This window comes from Sebastes fasciatus, chromosome 1 (genome assembly GCF_043250625.1).
Source record: "Sebastes fasciatus isolate fSebFas1 chromosome 1, fSebFas1.pri, whole genome shotgun sequence".
NCBI lineage: Eukaryota > Metazoa > Chordata > Actinopteri > Perciformes > Sebastidae > Sebastes > Sebastes fasciatus.
The window spans coordinates 9,771,844-9,790,960 of NC_133795.1; the positions used below are offsets into that span (position 1 = coordinate 9,771,844).

Below are 19,117 nucleotides of genomic sequence, written 5' to 3' on the forward strand. Positions count from 1 at the left end.
GTCCACAGATATCACAGTAAATCTGACAGTTAGATACTCGAGCCAGACCGGGACACAAATCACTTTTCCTAATTCAATATCAGTGTTTTTCTCTCTCTTCCCTATAGGGTGAGAAATCCCCATATTCTGACTCTATATCCAGATATGTCTGATAGATATCTGATGTCTGTCTGTTAGGCTCAGGTGGATGTGTTAATATTGTGTGACAGTAAACCCCGCTGTCCATCTGCTACTCCTTTCCTCTCTTGTCCTCTCGTCTCCTTTCCTCTTCACTCCTCTGCTCTCCTCTCCTGTCCTCCTCTTTTCTCATCTCCTCACTCCTTTCCTTTCCTCTCCTCACCTACACTTCTCTTCTCTCCTCTCCACTCCTCTCCTATGCTCTCCTCTCCTCTCCTCTTCTTTACTCATCTCCTCACTCCTTTCCTTTCCTCTCCTCACCTACACTTCTCTCCTCTCCTCTCCTCTCCTCTCCTCTCCTCTCCTCTCCTCTTCTCTTCTCTCCTCCTCGCTCCTTTCCTTTCCTCTCCTCACCTACACTTCTCTCCTCTCCTCTCCTCTCCTCTCCTCTCCTCTCCTCTCCTCTCCTCTCCTCTCCTCTCCTCTCCTCTCCTCTCCTCTCCTCTCCTTTCCTCTCCTCTCCTCTTCTCTTCTCCTCGCTCCTTTCCTTTCCTCTCCTCACCTCCACTTCCCTCCCCTCCTCTCCTTTCCTCTTCTTTTCTTTTCTCCTTGCTCCTTTCCTTTCCTTTCCTCTCCTCTCCTCTCCTCCTCTCCTCTCCTCTTCTCTCCTCTCCTCTCCTCTCCTCTCCTCTTTTTTTCTCTTCTCCTCACTCCTTTCCTTTCCTTTCCTTTCCTCTCCTCACCTCCACTTCTCTCCTCTCCTCTCCTCTCCACCCCGAAATGTAATTATCTCCAACAACTTCCCTGCTGTTTACATCCACTCAGCTCTCAATTGTGTGCAGAAAAAGGATAGTGAATGATCGTTAAGTAGTGAAGCACAGTATTAGACTTGTAGACCTTGACTAAACCCGCTAATCTGGAAATGCATTCTCACCCACTTAAGCTTGACCTTTGCCCTCACTTGGCCTCAACTGTGACCGGTCAACACTTCGTATCCCACTCAGCTTCACCTCTTAGACTAATCCCCGTTTCAAGAGACTTGACTTCAACTTTTTTTAAAAGCAATTAAATACTGTAAATAGGAATGGTGAAACACACTCTGCATCATTAATTAGAGCTTCTAATAAGTCTCTTTGGGGGCCCTCATTAGGCCTGATTGTTGTCTTTCAGCCACACTGAGAGAAAATAATAACAATGCATTTCCAGTGTTTGCTCAGTCTGACACGTGGCGCGGCGAAATGTTGCCAGGTTCGGGTTAATCCGCAGCTCCAATGGCCCGAGGGGCACCTCGCCATAATGGAGAATGGCATGCTGGGTACCTCGATGTTGCGCTGCCAGAGGGCTCCGTCTGGTTCATGATATCAGCCCTCCCACCACCCCTCCTCTCTGTGACTCATTAACAAGCTCTGGTCCCAGGAGGAGTCCCATCTGTGTGCCACCTGTATGAAATCACCACGGATAGCAACATTTAATGCAGGACACCGTTCACATTTGTTCCCCTCGTACATATCACTTAGTAAATGTCTATTCCTGCCTTTTCTTCATCCTCTTTCTCTCACCCCACCTCTCTCTGTCTCTGCCCGTCTGCTTTGGGGAGATGATGGATGGACCGATTAGTCCTCCAGCTGTAAATGAGGCAGAGAGCGTCTCTGATGTTGACTTTACAGCGACGCATTTTCACAAGACTTTCCAAGACCTACAACTTATCATTACACTGTGATTTATATAAAGGCAAATGGGCTTTTTTTGTCTTGTAACATTTGCAGTTGTAGCTGTAATTAGGGCTGTCATTAGTCTTATTCATGCCAGCACCCATTTTGCCAGAGTAGGGAGTCACCTTTTAACAGATTGTGGGTGGGTATTTGTCACAATACAGCTATTTGAAGAACGAGAAAGGGAGGGCATACATGGCGTTTATTTGTAACTAATAAAAGAGAAAAGAGAGTACCTTAATTAAACCAAACTAAAACAATAGAGTATAGTGAACAAAAAACAAACAGTGGAGGCCAGTGTAGAGAGAGAAAAGCCCCCTTCAGACATGGAATTTGAAACATTTGAAATGTATCTACATGTAAATACCAGCCACCAGCAGTCAGACCAGGTGAGCCAAATTGTACCTGATGACCTGACTCCGCCCTCCGGACTCCTGCAGGGTGACACCATGGAGGGGAAGTCTGTCCACAGAGGCTCGCAACAAGGTATTTCCCTTTTTAAATGACTCTCCTTATCTGTAGTCTGGTGGCAGACCTCTGAATGGTTGCACACATCTCAAATTTTGTCAAGTGATTTAACAAAATGGCCATTTATGCAGGCATCCCGCACAAAAGTGCCATGATTCTAGCCATGTCTATAGAAAATAGGAGTCAAATCAACAAATATGAAATGCTTTTTACATAACTTTAAGAAAGTTTTCATTGGCAGAGACACAAATTGAAAACTAGTGACCTGCAAATTCCCCTGACATCTGCTACTCATCCTCTTCCACTTAGGCCAAGTAGATAATCCTCAGACACAATGGACAATTTAATCAGGTGGATTTGTTGTGCATCCTGCGCACTAACTGGCATTGTTTCATTAAATAATCATATTCACATGGCGTTACACAGAGCAGCACGTGTAGGCCTTTATTCACTGGAGAAATCAGCATGTCCACAAGAAAATCATTCAAATAGACCGATGAACAAACTCGAGACTTATGAAACGGTGACTCATTTAATCTGTAATACTTCCAACTCTGTTCACTCTTCTCTGATTTGCAGCGCTGCTGGTGAGCTCAGTGTTGCCAGGCAGAGAGACGGATAAATAATATCTCTCATTTCACCTTTTCTTTGCTATGCACGGGTTCACCAGTGGAGGAGGATTTTACTTTATTTTAGGGTCTCAGAGAAAGATATGAAAGGCCTAAAAATACCATTAGGTACTTTAAGAATGATGCTTTGAAAGTATGAACCAGAGCAGAGTTTTTCCATTAGATGCAACATTTTAAATGATTTACAGATCAATGTTTAGAGGGAGTATTGAGTGTCTTTTGCAAATGTCTTGAGTACTAACATGTTCTAAGTTAGAGGTGAGAACACTGGTCAATAAACCTTAATAGTATTTCATTTGACATGTACTCAGAGTTACTGAACTCTGCTGAATCATATGTGGCTGAAGCATAATAATGGTTGAAAGAGGAAATGACAGAGTTTAATCATGTTGCTTCAATAATAATAAAAAAGAAAAAAATGCATTAAAAAAACTGCACAGATTCTGTATTAATGTGATAAAAAGATATAATAACAATATTTGGTGACAATAGGGTATAAAGTTTAGTTAAAAATGTGCTAAATGTTAAAATATAAATGATAGATACTAACAGTAAATGTTACTTAGACTTTCTATCAGCTTCTTTCACCACCCTTATACAAGAATAAAATGAGATAAAAGCACCTGTGACATTTTAAATTAATTTGCCCAGGTTGCTATGGGATACAGTTATTGTTAGAGTGCATGGGCATCTGAAGGCTTGAGCAGTGTGGTGCATCTCAGCAGAAGATTAACATCGCCATCTGTTGATGTAACGGAGCCATTGCAGCTGTAGACGAAAGCCACATAGACCCAGACACACATGTTAAAGGAACAGTGTGTAACATTTCAGGGGATCTATTAGCAGAAATGGAATATAATATTCACACTATGTTTGGTATGTTTGTTTGCTTGGAATGAGCCCTTCATATCTACACAGGGAGCATATGATTGTTGCTTCACCATGTTTCTACAGTAGTCCAGTAATGTGAGCCGCAGAGTGCAAAACCGTGGTACCGCCAGCCGCCGTCTGACTTCTGTTGCCCATAAAGTAGTGTTATTATATAAGTTGGTTAACTTAGCACTATACTTTGTTGAATTCTTATTCAGTGTGTTTCTCGAGAATATTAAATACAGATCCATGTGATTGTTATAGATTGTCAAAAATCCATTTATTTCTGCTTATCATCTGTGCCATTATTTTTTCATTTTGCATCCAATAAAAACACCAATTGGACACAGGAACTAGCCAGAGTAAACCGCTCACGAAGGTTTCTCCAATTAATTCTTCAGTTAATCCTCCTACAGTGTTAACAAGGCACAGCAGGACATCAGTACAGGATGATCAGCCAAGCCAAGACACTGCCAATCACAGCTCCCATCCCCAAAGTGCTGAACTGTGGACAGAGAATGTGTTTGGCAGCTAATGAAGCCCCTGTGGCTGCTATAGCAGCTGCTGGCTTGTGATAAGGAAGAGGATACCTTTAAAGACTCAAATATATATGGTATATGTCTAATTATAGCCAGTGAGCTACTCAAAGAGCCAACTGGGAGTGAGGAGGACTCACAGGCCAAGACTTTATACTGTGGTCTGCAGAATTCACACTAATGATGGAGGACAGACCAACGACTACATGAGAGGAAGGCTCAAGGATAGTGGAGAAAAATGTCCCGAGGAAGAAACTGTCCGGTAGGCAATTAATTCTGCTTCTGGCGTTCTTGTTGTAAGAGTGTAGAAAACGCTGACACAATGCGGTACATTAGCATAATGCATACTGTATAAGCAAGCAAGACTTTACATGGAACACGATACCTGATGTCCTTAAAAGAGGAAAACAATAAATATTTAAAGGTACAGTGTGTAGGATCTGGTGGCATCTAGGGGTGAGGTTGCAGATTGCAACCAACTGAAATTTGACCCGTGTGCCAAGCGTGTAGGAGAACTTAGGTGGCCGACTTAAATATGTGAAAACGCAAATGGCCCTATCTAGAGCCAGTGTTTGGTTTGTCCGGAACCAACATGGCGGCTCCTTTGAAAACTTTCTTCTCTTATATCACGAAAGTAGTTCACCAAAATGTGTTTCTGAAAACATTTTATGTGAGAAATAAGCCATGCAGTTGCCGAATCTGTCTTTATTTTGGATCGACAGCGCTTAGTTTCAAAGTTTCTCGGGAGTTTTCAGAGGCGGTGAGTCGCGCCCGACGACCCTGATTTGCATAAAGTAGCCTAGACCTCAACTTTATGCAAACGTGATGGTCCGTTTTCTCGAATCGCACCGCCATGCTACCAGAGCGCATTGCACGGCAGCTTACAAAGACAATGAATGGTAAGCGTGGAAAGGATGGAGGCTGTGGACACATACCGTAAGAGTATAGCGTAGGTCATTTGGAGCAGAACCAGTGTGTTAAGTGTGTGTGTACATGGGAAGTGAGTGATGAAGCAACAGAAAGAGAGCGGCGGCGACGGGAGCGAGTAACGTTATCGACTCCGACCCAAGCAGGAAAAGTTAACAGACTTTGGTTTGTCCATTCTGGGCTACTGTGGAAACCTGGTGGCCGGCTCCATGAAGAGGACCTGTATGTAGATATAAGCGACTAATTCTAAGGTAACAAAAACAACGATTCGTATTTTCAGGTGATTACACACTAAAGAAAACATTTCTGCTAATAGATCCCCCTAAATGTTACACACTGTTCCTTTAAACCTGAGTCAGATTAGTCCATTTAAAAGTTAGGAAGTACCACAATATACAGTATACACAGGCACTCTCTACTGTAATGCAAGACTATAACTCTTGAGAGGAAATAACACTCTTCCTCTTACAAATTAAAAGTTTGATTCATAAGCAATAAAATCTAGCCTTCCGTTGCTCACTTTAATATGCTCAAATGTTTTGCTGCTACTGCCTAACGTGGTCTGGTATGACCACTAGCTTATGGTGGCTAATATTTAGCAAACTTTAGGTAAATATGACTGTATACCAGACATTGCTAAGTGAGTTTGCTGACTGACTGTTCTCCACTTGTGCTACTGTTACTTTTAGCATTTTATCGAAATGCTTAACCGTAATAGTAGTTTTGCATGATCCTATAACTATCATCTGTAGCCACAGTAACCATTGTTCAGCAAAACTTGCATAGTCTAACTTTATGTATATGGTATAAGAGTAAAAGAAACCAGTTGAACTTCAGTGTGAGCGTGATAGTGATTAACACCAAGGTCGCCAACATCACGCAGCCAGCCTGAGAGAGACAGATGTAGGAGAAAAGAATGTTTCACAACGTTGTGAGACAGTTTCCATTAATTTCATTCCCTGCAGTGGTCAAAGTACAGACAGCAGAACCCAAAAGGGACAAAAGGGAACAGTGGATGATTAATTGCTGGAGAGCTGAAGGGAGGAAACTACTGACCTCTTGCTGACAAACATATTGCAGTTGCAGGTGCAGTTCTATCAGGTGTGGGTACCAGACTACACAACAGCACAGTTGCAGTGATCTAGAGCCAACCGGGTAAAATTAGCTTGAACTCAGCTTGAGAAAAAAAAAGAAATTATCAAAACAGTTCGCTTTTTCATCTGTACTGAGCCTGTTCACCTTTGTTCCTTCTGTGAATTAGATCATATGGAGGAGTATGAATTGGCAACGAATCAAGAATAGATATCTACGAGATGGCTCCAGAAACTTGTTTCAATAGTCTTTGAGAACTGGCATGTAGACAAAATGAAGTTTTTCAAATATTCAAATCCAAAAAGAATATTAAAGGTCCAGTGTGTAGCATTTCGGGGGATCTATTAGCAGAAATGGAATATAATATTCTATAATAACTATTTTTCCATCAGTGAATAATCACCTGAAACTGAGAATCGTTGTGTTTTCTTTAGCTTATCTACATATCCTCTTCACGGAGTCCACCATGTTGCTCTGCCATTTCTACAGTAACCCATAATGGACAAACCAAACACTGGCTCTACAGAGAGCCTTTCACGTTTTTTTCGGTACCTGAAGGCCACCATAGTTCTCCGACACGCTTGTGAAACTGCAGTAACGTGAGCCGCCGAGTGTAAAACCGTGGTACAGCCAGGCGCAATCTGACTTCTTTTGCTCCTAAAATAGTGTTATCACGGTAAGGATGGCCTCTGAGTGAGGCGAACGGTATTATCACGGCTCACATTAGCGGTACTCAGTTGGTTGCATTCTGCAACCACACCACTAGATCCCGCCAAATCCTACACACTGTACCTTCAAGTCATTTTTCCTGAAACATCACATATTTTCTCATCCTTCTGACTTAAGTTATCCTCTTGCCTTACACCCTCACATGTTCTAGATAGTATGAGTTCTGACCTGAACTAAGAATGACAGCAATAACAATAACAGTGGCATCAGAAGTGGCACCTGTTTATGGACAATGACAAGGAATAAAACATTATAGCTCATTATAGTTTACATGTTCGTCTCAGTAATTTAACTGCAGCGCACTTCCATTTTACGGCCTTTATAATATACAGTGTTTGTTGACTGATGCTTTTGTAATTGATTTAAATACTTCACAAAGCATAAATATTGTCATTTTGGTCACACAGAGTCCTTCATCATCCCTCTGTCAGTCAGTCAGTCTACTGTATCTGGACTGCCTTATAACTTGGTCTCCAATCTCTTTTTCTCTATGAAGGATTTCCCACAGACGGTGATGGCTTTAAACTCCTCGGCGATCTCCAGCAGGGTCTTCCCTTTAGTCTCAGGCAGGAGGAAGAAGGTGTAAAGAGAACCCAGCAGGCAAATACAGGCGAACACCACAAAGCAGTACGACTCCAGGGCGTTCTGGGACAAATCAAACACAGTGTGAAGCATCAGAGAGAGCTTCATGTTTCAATGTCATGATCCAAAGTGCTGAGATGTTTTTTTTTGTCTTTCTGTTTGATTTGACACAGTTTGTAATGATATTTAAATACCTATTACACACTAAAAGATGTCATTTATCTAAATTATAATCAATGAAAAGTGTTGATGTACAACTAAAGTGTCAAACTATTGTGTTGCTTATTTTCATGTTTGTTGTGCTCACAATAATGAATGGAAAGGCTAGGCCCATCACAGTGAAAAGGAACCAGCGTTGGAACCCCGTGAGGACATACGCTGCCGTTCGGTCGGACTGGGTGAAGATCTCATTGGTCAGAGTACTCGTGGCTCCCCCTGGGTGATCCAAAGAGACGACACAGGTGATTAAAGTAATTTATCTGTGCATGCAAACATCTTTTCTATGTGAACTAAACTGCTGTAAGACACAAACCAGGTCCAATGCAAAAGCAGATGACGAAGACGATGATCAAACCAATGGTGATGTATGGAACCCAGTAGCTGGAATCCTGCATGAAGACAATTTTGTATATGTGAATATTAATACAGTCAGAGCAATCTGGAGCAATTATTTAATTGCTGCCTTTGTACACTGCAGCAATAAAAGCTAAAGCACATAGTTTTCTTTATAAAACACATTTTGCGTATGTGAAAAGGTCAGTTTTGCCTCTGTTTCAGTATATTTTCACTTTTACTTCAATGGAATGAAAGAAAAATCATTACCATCCCTTTGTGGGGTAAAGCTATGCAGATAGTTAAACATTTTCAGGTATCCGTTTCTGACATTTCTGCCTCCACCTCAATAAAACAGAAGTGAACTGGAATTTAATTAGTATTTATAGGGACTATTTCTTAGTAGAAAGTAGTTCCAATGAACACACAGTAAAGTCTTAACTGCCCCACTTCTATTATTTAGAATCAGGACATTGATGCTGGGAAGATATTTTGTAGTTGAATTAATTAATGATTTTTTTCCAATGCTGTGTGAATACCACAAACACATTTCCATTCACTTCCATTCTACCTGAGTAGAGGCAGAAATCTCAGAGTCAGATATCTGAAAACCTGCAAATCTGCATGCCTCGATACTACTAAGGGTAAGAAAATGTTGTCATTTGGGTGAAATGACCCTTTAAACTACATTGAGTATCCTATAACCTAAGTAAATGCCTCGATAAAAAAATAAATATGCCATTAAATGAACCAAAAATAATATTAAGAATAAATGTATTCATTAATTAATTGATAAGATATTTATTTATATTAATTTTAAAAGGTTACGTAATTATTTTTGCATTTATTTTTTATTTATTTCAAATTTATTTTTACATATATTTATTCATTATTAAATTGTATGGATGTATTTATTTGTTTATACATAAATGTACATAAATACATGAATAAATACATACAATTTAATAATGAATAAATAAAATGCAAAAATAAATACATACATTTAAAAGTTAATAAAAATAAATAAAAGGAGAAATCAAAGAAGAGTAGATGGGGGAGGTAATATAAAGATAAATAAAGAAGCAAATTAAATCAGAATATTAAATTATGTCACATTTGATCAATTAGTTTAGGCCTACATTTATTTTTTATATTATTTTTGGTTAATTTAATGGCAATATTTATTTATTTATTTATTTATTTATCGAGTCATTTATTTATTTAGGTTTTTATTTTGGCAGGTTCCGTCCTCCATATTCACATGGCTACATCTGTGTCAGTATCAACAGGTTTACCTTCAGGGTGAGCGTGACAGTGGTGAACACCAAGCTGGCAGACATGATACAATAACCCCCCCAGATCAACGGCTTCCTCCCAGTGTGCTCAATCAGCAGCCCCTGGGAGAGAGAAAGGTAAAAAAAATAATAGAAATATGTCAATAATTGAACAACAATATTTTGTGGGTTTGTATAATTGTTAGTTAACCCAACTGTCCCCCAAATCATTGCTGTGCCTTTAGATAATTTGCTCTGCTACACCATGCTCCCAGAAATGGAATACTGTATAATATTAATATTATATTAATAATATAATCACCTAAGTTGTGTTTTTGTTAGCTTAGAATGAGCACTTCATATCTACATAGGGAGTGGGTCCTCTTCCTGGAGTCCACCATGTTGCTCATGTTTCTACAGTAGCCCAGAAAGGACAAACCAAACACTGGCTCTAGAGAGAGCATTTCATGTTTTTACACTAACCTGATGTTCACCGTAGTTCCCCGACATGCTTGTGAAACTGCGGTAACGTGAGATGCAGAGTGTTAAACCGTGGTACCGCCAGCCGCCTTCTGACTTCCGTTGCTCCTAAAGTAGTGTTATTAAGGTAAGGATGGCCTCTGAGCGAGACGTACGGCGTTACCACGGTTTTGCACTCGGCGGCTCACGTTACCGCAGTCTTGGAAAGGGAGGTTTGAGCAATGGGTTATTCAGTTGGTTGCAATCTGCAACCACACCAATAGATGACCAAAAGATGTCCTAAAGAGCTCAAGTAGGGAGTTACTCACACAGGAGATGCAGGTGATGATTTCACATACTCCAAGACCAAGAGTAACATAGCGGATCTTATCTCTCGGTATACCTGCCTTCAGGAAGACATCAAAAGAGAAGGTACTGATCTATGAAGGAGAGAAATATTTGTTAGCTTCTTAATTGTTAGGATGCATGAAATGTGTTATTAACAAACAGCCTCCATCCTCACCGCAGACATGCCCGACATCTGGTTACAGGTGTAGATGACGGCCATGGTGAGAAGCTGCCATCGGACAGTCCTGTCCCTCAGCACCTGCAGAGGGCTCCTTAGTGGGGCTGCCTCAATGGCCACCTGCTCAGCCAACATCTCGTCCATCTCCTGTTTGTAGTCACCTTGGCCCCACAGACTCTGGAGAGCTGGGGTAAGAAAGATCACACACAAAAAAATGTGCTCCTTTGCTCACATTCAAGACATATAAAATACATATATTATGTGTTTAAATGGGTGTGATATAAAATAGGAATATCTTTCAGAAGAAAACAGTCTGACAAAGGCTCTATGATCCAAAATGTGTTGGTAAACCAAAACCAACATACATACATTACATATACCACAATATAACATTTTAAAACTTAAAGGTGCTCTATACGATATTCAGAGCATTAACATACTGTAGCATCAACCAACTATTTGCTATGTAAAGATATAAAGGAGTAATGTCTCACTGAGCAGAGAATGAAGTCGCTCTCACTCTGTGTGTGTTGTAATCAGAGCTTTTCTGTGCTTTGTTGACATAGCCGGGCCGGCCGCACATGCTTTTAGTGCATGTTAGTGCATGTGAGCGTGCCCCACTGGCTAGCTTACGGCCGCTGCTCTGCACGGCTCCCATTCGGCGGTTATAGCTGAAATCGCCGTCCCGACCAACGTTGCCATCGCGAAAGCGTGGTACCCACCCTCCGGTTCCCCCTCAGGTAAACACTGTTATCTCTGTCAGCACTGTTTGCCTTTGTTTTCACTGCTAGCGCTGTTGGCACCATTATCTACGGGCTACCAGCTTAGCCGCTGCCATGTTGAGAGCCATGCAGAGGCAATAGAAATGCTCCCAATCTCACATTTAGCACCTTTAATATAAATTCCATTGTCCCCTAGATGTCTTTACTTCAAACAACACCAATCTCCTAAGAATTTAAAGTGTTTTTGTTGACAATTGTAGCTCATCCTCAAATATTTCTTGGTGAATTTCAAGAAGGGCATTCTTTTGTGTTTAATATTCAAACTTTAAAAGGCTGTTTTGGTCTGGTACTGCATGAATATGGGGAAATATACCAACCTTTTTTGCAAGCCTTCTCATCACCTTTCTCAATGAATATGTATCTGGGAGCCTCGGGGAGAAAAGGCAACACTATAAGCTGAACCACTGAGAAAAAGGCAGGAACACAGAGGACGATGTTCCACAGCTCCTCACGACCAAGGATCTCACTGAAAAAACAAAAGGATGTGTTGTGTTCCAGTTTAGTTTAGACAATAGCATCTTTATTTACACTTCCCAATATTGTGTTTGCATTTTTTGCACAATTCTCAAAGCTGGAAAATTCTTCTCTAACTCGCCTCTCTTTATCTAAATCTCTCATCATAAGGTGTCACAAATGTTTTGTACATTCAGTTGAGCTCTCTTATCCTAAAACAGTGGTTACCAACCTTTTTCCTTAAGGGGCCCCTTTTCTGTCATTGAGTAAACTGACGACCCCTGACTAAGTGACATATTTTATGGATATTTCACATTATATTCAATGCATAACAACAACAGTACAGAACAACTGATAAACTGTACAACTAACCCAAATAGTGAACGCAATAACCACAGGAAGTTTGTGTAAAACGAGCGATTTGGAGGCATTTTGAGCAGATTAATTCCTGTGTATTGCATCAGAGATGACTTTTCCTGTTAACTTTTAACACAATTCTCTATCTGTATTTTTATATTTTTATGGACATTGTTCTATTAGCTCTTTGGTTGTTTTAATTTTGTGCTTTTCTAATGCTTGTGTTCAGGTCTTCATCGTGCCCTTATTCTGTTTATATCTTAAAGAATTATCCAAACTAGATAACAATTTCATTTAGTTTTCTTCACATAAATGAATGAAATGCTGAGATATCAACCGCCTAATTCTTTAAAAAAAAAAGGTTGGGAATCCATAACTAATAGTCTGATCTGTTACCTCAGTCCAAAAAACTGTCCAAACAGTTTACCAAGTGACCCGAATGTCGCTATGGACTGAGTCACAGTCCCTCTGATATTTCTGGGTGAAATCTCTCCCAGGTACAATGAATGGATGCTGGCTCCCAAACCTGCAGGTCATGAGGTCAGAGGATGTTAATCAGTCCCGGTAAAAAACATGATGTGTAGAATATGTCCTGGTGGCTTACCTGCCGAGTAGCCATACAGGATCCTTGCCACGATTATCATTTCATATGAATTGGCAGATTTACTTGTCAGCATGACCCCTGCTGCAACTACGGCAATAACGCTGTTGCACATCATCGCCTTTTTTCTGATAAAGGAGCACATCACGTCAAGTCCTTTTAGGCTACAGCAGGATTGAATGCTGCATTAATACGTCTCTTTCACTCACCTTCCCATCGTGTCGGCCATAAATCTGACACTGACAGCACCAAAGAGTCCCCCAACAGCATACATTGAAACAATAAGGGACCAGATCATCGTGACCGTCTGTGGAGGTGGAGGCTCTTCATATCTGTCGTACCAGCTGCTGTTGATGAAGCGCTTAATGTGCTGCAGGGAAAGACATTTTTTTTAGATTGAACTCAATGAGAAATTGAAAAAAAGTATGCTTTTTTTTACTTTCCACATTCAAACACACACTCTCAGCGTCCACCAGTAACTGGAGTTTGAAGACAGTGATAGAGGGGGGTAGAGCAACACATCAAATGATGAACAGAAAATGCTGCAAGTGATGTATCTCACCGGTGAGGGAGAACTCAGTCCACTAGTGTGATAGCCATTTTGAAAGCTTCCTCCAATTCCCAAAATAATGATGAGGAACAGAGCATTACCACGGGTCTACGGAACAGAATGAATCAGCAGTGATTAGAAGACATACATTGGTCTAATAGAAGTCATTTTAACCTCATTGATTCATATAACTGTATGGTCTTCTTTTTGTGTTATACTTCAAGATATTAGACTCTTTTTAAGTTATGCAAAAGTCTGGTGGAAGAAGTATTCACACCCTTTACTTAGGCCTTCAGTAAAAGTACTAATACTACACTGTGAAAATACTCAACTACAGAAGGTCAGCGATTCAATCCCCGGCTCCTCCAGTCCACATGTCGAAGTGTCCTTGAGCTTCTTAAACCATCGGTGTGTGAATGAGTATTTAGATTAGATCTTGATGGTGTATGAAGTGTATGAAGTGTGTGTGAATGGGTGAATGCTGACATGTAGTGTAAAGCGCTTTAAAGGGACTATTTGTAACTTTGTACGCGCATAAATGTAGCGGGTCGTCACACATGCGCGCTCACATATGCGCGTTCGCGTGTGGCCGCTGCCTCTCCAACTCTGCCTGCCTGCCTTCGCTCAGAGAACGCGCGCGTTCTCAGCTCGCTCCACCTCTATACGTGAACGCGCGCTCACTCCTCACTGCAGAAGAGTTAGTTTAGCTCTGAGAATATCTAGTGAATGCACAGTGGACGTTTGTGCAGAAAAAAAATGCTGCAGCTCCTCCAGACCAACAGAGGTTTCCCGTGTCTTGTGAAGTGATGGAGCTCCTTAGCTAGTGTAGGGACCTCACGAGACAAAGAGCCTTGGCCTACATGGGAAACCAGAAGCCTGATCACAGCAGGGGTCCCAACTGCCGGCTCCGAGAGTCTCTCACCTACATGCGAGATTTCATGTTGAATCCAAAACAAGGACTCCCATTGGATGAGGCTAACAGGAAATGTGGGGCCTTTTCCGGGGAAACGCCCACTATCTCAAGAGATAAAAGCACGCTACCTGAGTAGCTCGCCCTCTTCTCCTCTTCTCCCCTTTTCTCCCCTTTTCCACTGCAACGCTACCCAACGCTTCAGCGTTCACCTAAGACCGAGCCACATTTTCTGACCTCGCTGGACGAGTTAAGATAATGTTGTGTCCATCAGACTTTGATTCACATCCCTGCAGAAGGAAGACTACAGCCCGGCTTCACCAAGGAAGCCGGGGACAACCGCTCTTCATCAAAGGAAACGAGCGCACCGCCTTTCCTTCATTTCTGGCTGCTTTCCCCTCCGCTGCCACCCGGAGGTCCAGCCTGCCGTTCAGCAGCTGACGAGCTCCATAACGGCCCGTTATTGTCCGAGCCAGCACGAAGCCGCCGGACCAATTAACGAAGATCCACCCCACTATCGCTCCGAAGAAGCGATTCCAGTAAGAGGCTTGTGTCTGGGCAGAGACTAGTGAGATTGTATATTCCAATGAGTTAATAACTATTGTTGATTTATACTGAACGTACGGACCGCCGAGTCCGTCTGTTTGCTTTGTTTATTTAACTTGCTTTGCTTTGCTTGTTTATGTTGCTTTGTTTACTGTTGCTGACTGTCTGATTACTGTGTGCTCCTTGTGTTAGCTCCTGCTAAACGTGAAGATCTGTAGCTGTAGTTTATTATTGAAAGACCAGTGCACGGCTGGCTAACGTGAGTTTGCCTGCCGAGCATCTGAGTGATAATAACCCAGCTAGTACATCTCTCGTGCGGCAGTTAGGATTCCTGCTGCTGCGGTGTTCACTGTTTTACTGTGATACTGTTTTAAGGCGCCCCCGCCTTTCTTTCCCTCCACTTCTACCACACACAAACAAACACTTTGCCGACACGCGGGATCCCCGTCCCGTTCGGTAATTTCCGTGGCGCTACCGCCACCAGAGCAACTCCTCCCTCGTGACGGTGACGCCGCCTCGGGGTTTCCCTTGCTCCTCCCACACACGCACACACGTAGATACGCCTCCTCACGTTCTTACCTTACTGATCACGCGGGACTTTCACATCCGTTTGGGCGTGATCTGTAACGTTCGAGCAACCCCTCCCTCGCGTGACGTCACCACGTCCACCGCGGGTGTCCTTTGCTCCTCCCTACACCACACACACACATAGACACGCCTCCTCACATAGGCTCACCTCATTACCTTACAGGTCACGTGGGAGTCACACCCCGTTTGTGCGTGATCTGTACGTTCGAGCAAACCCCCCCCCTCGTGTGACGTAACCACTTGCGTGGTGACGTCCACTTAGGGTGTCCTTTGCTCCTCCCACACCACATATACACATTTGCATTCACACACACATCTCTCTCTCTTACACACACATCTCCCTCTCTCCCGCACACACCTTTCCTTTTGCCTTTGTGTTTTGTTTAATTCTAGTTTAGTGCTTAGAGCTGCATTGTAGAATGTCCGTTTGTTTATTAAAAGTGTTGTTAATTAGTAATTACTGCTGTAATAACTGTTGATTTAGATTAATGTTGTTAGTGTTTATTGTTGATTAAGATCACTGTATTTAAATAAATGGTCTTATTTTAAATAGCAGTTGTCTGTGTTTATTGTGCATTCATATTGTAATAACGGCTGGTTATGAGAGTCAGTGCTCGGATTCACCCTTCACCGTTCATCTCCTAAGTGTAAAGTAGTGCTTAAATACTGGCCTTTGGAGTGAACAATCCCCTTATGAGACTGGATTAACGTTTTGGTTATTGGTCCCTGATTCCAGGGTGGTGCCCCGTTCATTATTAATGTTGATTAATAATTCTTATTAATAATAATAATTCTATGAATATTATTTATTAAATTAGCTAATAACCAAACCTGTTCCATTTGTAAATCCCCTACACTAGTAACGTTACCCTCTCGTTACCGACCGAGTGCCGGTGTCTCCTCTGCGGGAGGAGAGAGCAGGGAGACACGCTGCAGAGCGCCGCTGCTTCAGCCTGCACTTAGGCAGGAAAAGCCAACACTAGGATCAGATCTAAATCATGTTCATGGAGAGACCTTCGTCTGGTCAGCTAACATTACTGCCAAGCAGCTGAAATATAGAGTGATATGGTGCTTTTAGCTGACGTGTGTCGCCTCACTGTTTTGAGTGATGCTCGTTCAGGTATAATGAGAGCGAGCAAGCGCGAGCCCGACGCTGACTTTCGTTGATTTCACGGCCACAGGTGTCGCTGTTAAGAAGCATTTCTGAAAGTTACAAATAGTCCCTTTAAGTGGTCGGAAAACTAGAAAAGCACTATATAAGTGCAAGTCCATTTACCATTTAAAGTATGAAAAGTAAAAGTAGTCAATGTGCAATAAAATGTTCCCTGTCAGTGTTCTACTTTTTGTGTTAATGTGTATGCTGCATTTTTAGTGCTAGAGTTGTTTTCGGTTGTGCTCATTTTAACTCCTTTATATACTGTTGCTGGCTAGTTTAATCTACAGCAATGCATCGTATTCTATAAGATCATCATATGTTTATAGCGTCACTGTCTTTAGTTTAGTTTTTAAATACAATTACACCCACATAAAATTAATCCTTCAGTTTATCAGATGAATTAAATTTTTTTTGTTTTTGTTTTAACTAGACAAGGAAGGGGATGAAAAATTGTAATCTGAGAAGTAACCAGTAACTAAAGCTGCCAGACAATGCAATAGAGTAAAAAGTACAATATTTGCCTCTTAGATGTCTCAATCCTGTATTTAAATGACGGGGAAAAGTCCATGAATTTGAGGGTTATCAATCCTTCCTGCTATAGAAAGGACACTGGAAACATTTCCTGAGGTGTGATGCTGCATCAGTTAAATTAAATGGTGTTCTTTTACTGGAATCTAATCTATATAAATGGTGATGAAGTATAGGGATCAGAAATGGTGGAACAAATTACAATATATATTCAACATCCTCTGGAAAATGTGTTTTTTTTATGAGGCAAATATATTTGTGTAAAATTACACACTAAATTGATAAGTAGCTTTCTAAATATGCTCTTATCCTAATAATTCAGGATATCTTTAGGTATAATACTGTCAACACCTTTAATACAATATCTCAGAAAGGAAGTCTGTTATGGTTTTAAATGAAGAAATGCAATCTTAAAGGCATAGCATTTACACTAAATGAATCCTCTGAAATACCACTGTGTGTAACTAATATTCTGATCATCAGAACGACTGATGAACCGTCGTTGGATATTTAGAAACAATCGGTTTCCTGGTTGATTATTTTATTATACTAGGTAATTGTCATATAACCTATATCAATGTAAAGTTTAAAGTCAAAATGGCCTTTTTTTTTTTACATTTACTGAAACTAAAACCGTCACTCTTTTTGGATAAAACTCTGTTCCCAGATTAGGATTTTTCTCACCTCATTTCTTTATCTTGCTAAAATCAACATCATACTCTAAATGTGTTGAGTGCCCTTCTACTTTTTGTATTGAATGACGGAAGAATAATTCAGAAACTGACAAAGTGCAATGACTCAGCTAAAAACTGTGACTTGGATGAGTGACTGAGCTCAGAAAAACTCAAAAACAACCTGCTTGCCTAAAACAATATGTTTTTCTTCCATTTCCCTCGTTAATAAATGTTTGTCAGAGCTAAAGCATAACGTTAAGTCTATACAGAAAAATAAAAAAAAAAAATTTAAAAAAGATTTTGACACAAACATATTTTCTTACGACTTAAACATTTGTGTGAGTATTTATATATAGGCCTATGTATATAACAATGATACACAAATTCAGTAGAATTCAGTCAAAGCCTACCAGCTGTTGTAGCAAGGTGTCCATTCTGTCTTTACTGGCATACAGACCTTAAAGTGCTGTTTGGACCCTGATTTCAGGCTGGTTATCATTAACTTTTCAGGCTTTCTGACTAGAAATAAAGTAACCAGCAATCACCCCGCAAGTGGACGGATGTTACCGTGCAGGACAGTTGATCTGATCAAACTTGATTTGGTTACAGACTATTACTGTATATTGGATTTATGCAGGGGTGCAAACCATGTAAACTCAAAATTCTATCTCAATATTGTAAATTCATGATCATATAACGTAACGGAGGGATTTCATAGATTTCGCCATTAGAATTTGTGGGTTTGTATGACGTCAAATGTCAAACTAGTTTGTAGAGAATGGGCAATGATGTCATGACACATTGCATTCTGGGTGGTGGTTGCCATGATCTGGGATTCCCCTTGTTTTTTTACAGGCATCCATTAATTTTCAAACAGGAGCACACAGTGACATCAAACACAAATCAACAGAGAAAACAGTGTTATCTAAGTGAAGCAGCTCTGTTGTAAAGGCTTCTCTTCTACACCTGCTCTTTACATTAAGGGTCACATGGAGGTTGGAGCCTATCTCAGCATACAAGAAAGACATTCATACTGGCACCAGTGGGAATTTCTCATTTAGAGTTCAGTTAGACCTGCATACACAGGAAAGAAACAAACAAGCAAAACAATTATGTGTGTAGTTTGTTCACATTGGAAAAGGGACAAAATCACTTATGCAAACAAAAGTCTGCATGCATACTAAAAACTAGGGCTGTCAAAGTTAACGCGATAATAACGTGTTAACACAAATTTGTTTTAACGCCACTAATTTCTTTAACGCATTAATGCAACTTTAGGTTGTAGTGGGCACAGTTTTAAAGCTAGAGTAAAGATAACTGCATCATGTATTAGCTTGTTGCAAAGGAGGCGAAATAACGCTCCAACCTTAGCGAGGAAAAACTGGCATGGCCATTTTCAAAGGGGTCCCTTGACCTCTGACCTCAAGATATGTGAATAAAAATGGGTTCTATGGGTACCCACGAGTCTCCCCTTTACAGACATGCCTACTTTATGATAA

At 41.0% G+C, this 19,117-nt stretch overlaps 1 protein-coding gene and 1 long non-coding RNA gene across 3 annotated transcripts; one reads left to right on the plus strand and one right to left on the minus strand.

The window, feature by feature from the left end:
- Window positions 1-2,018: 2,018 nt before the first annotated feature.
- On the plus strand, window positions 2,019-7,855 carry LOC141757790 (uncharacterized). Of its 2 annotated transcripts, none has more exons than XR_012591763.1 (3): window positions 2,019-2,315; window positions 4,428-4,594; window positions 7,577-7,855. It is a non-coding gene; the product is annotated as an uncharacterized LOC141757790 (long non-coding RNA). The 2 variants fall into 2 exon arrangements; XR_012591762.1 differs by having other exon boundaries at window positions 4,502-4,594.
- On the minus strand, window positions 6,798-18,067 carry LOC141757741 (solute carrier family 2, facilitated glucose transporter member 9-like). Its single transcript, XM_074618533.1, has 12 exons — window positions 18,029-18,067; window positions 13,229-13,324; window positions 12,876-13,036; window positions 12,670-12,794; window positions 12,462-12,591; window positions 11,573-11,721; window positions 10,471-10,658; window positions 10,277-10,387; window positions 9,510-9,611; window positions 8,195-8,270; window positions 7,970-8,097; window positions 6,798-7,725 (listed from the first exon to the last, which is right to left on the minus strand). The coding sequence occupies exons 1-12, from the start codon at window positions 18,050-18,052 to the stop codon at window positions 7,540-7,542; spliced, it is 1,476 nt and encodes a 491-aa protein (XP_074474634.1). The 5' UTR covers window positions 18,053-18,067; the 3' UTR covers window positions 6,798-7,539.
- Window positions 18,068-19,117: the final 1,050 nt, after the last annotated feature.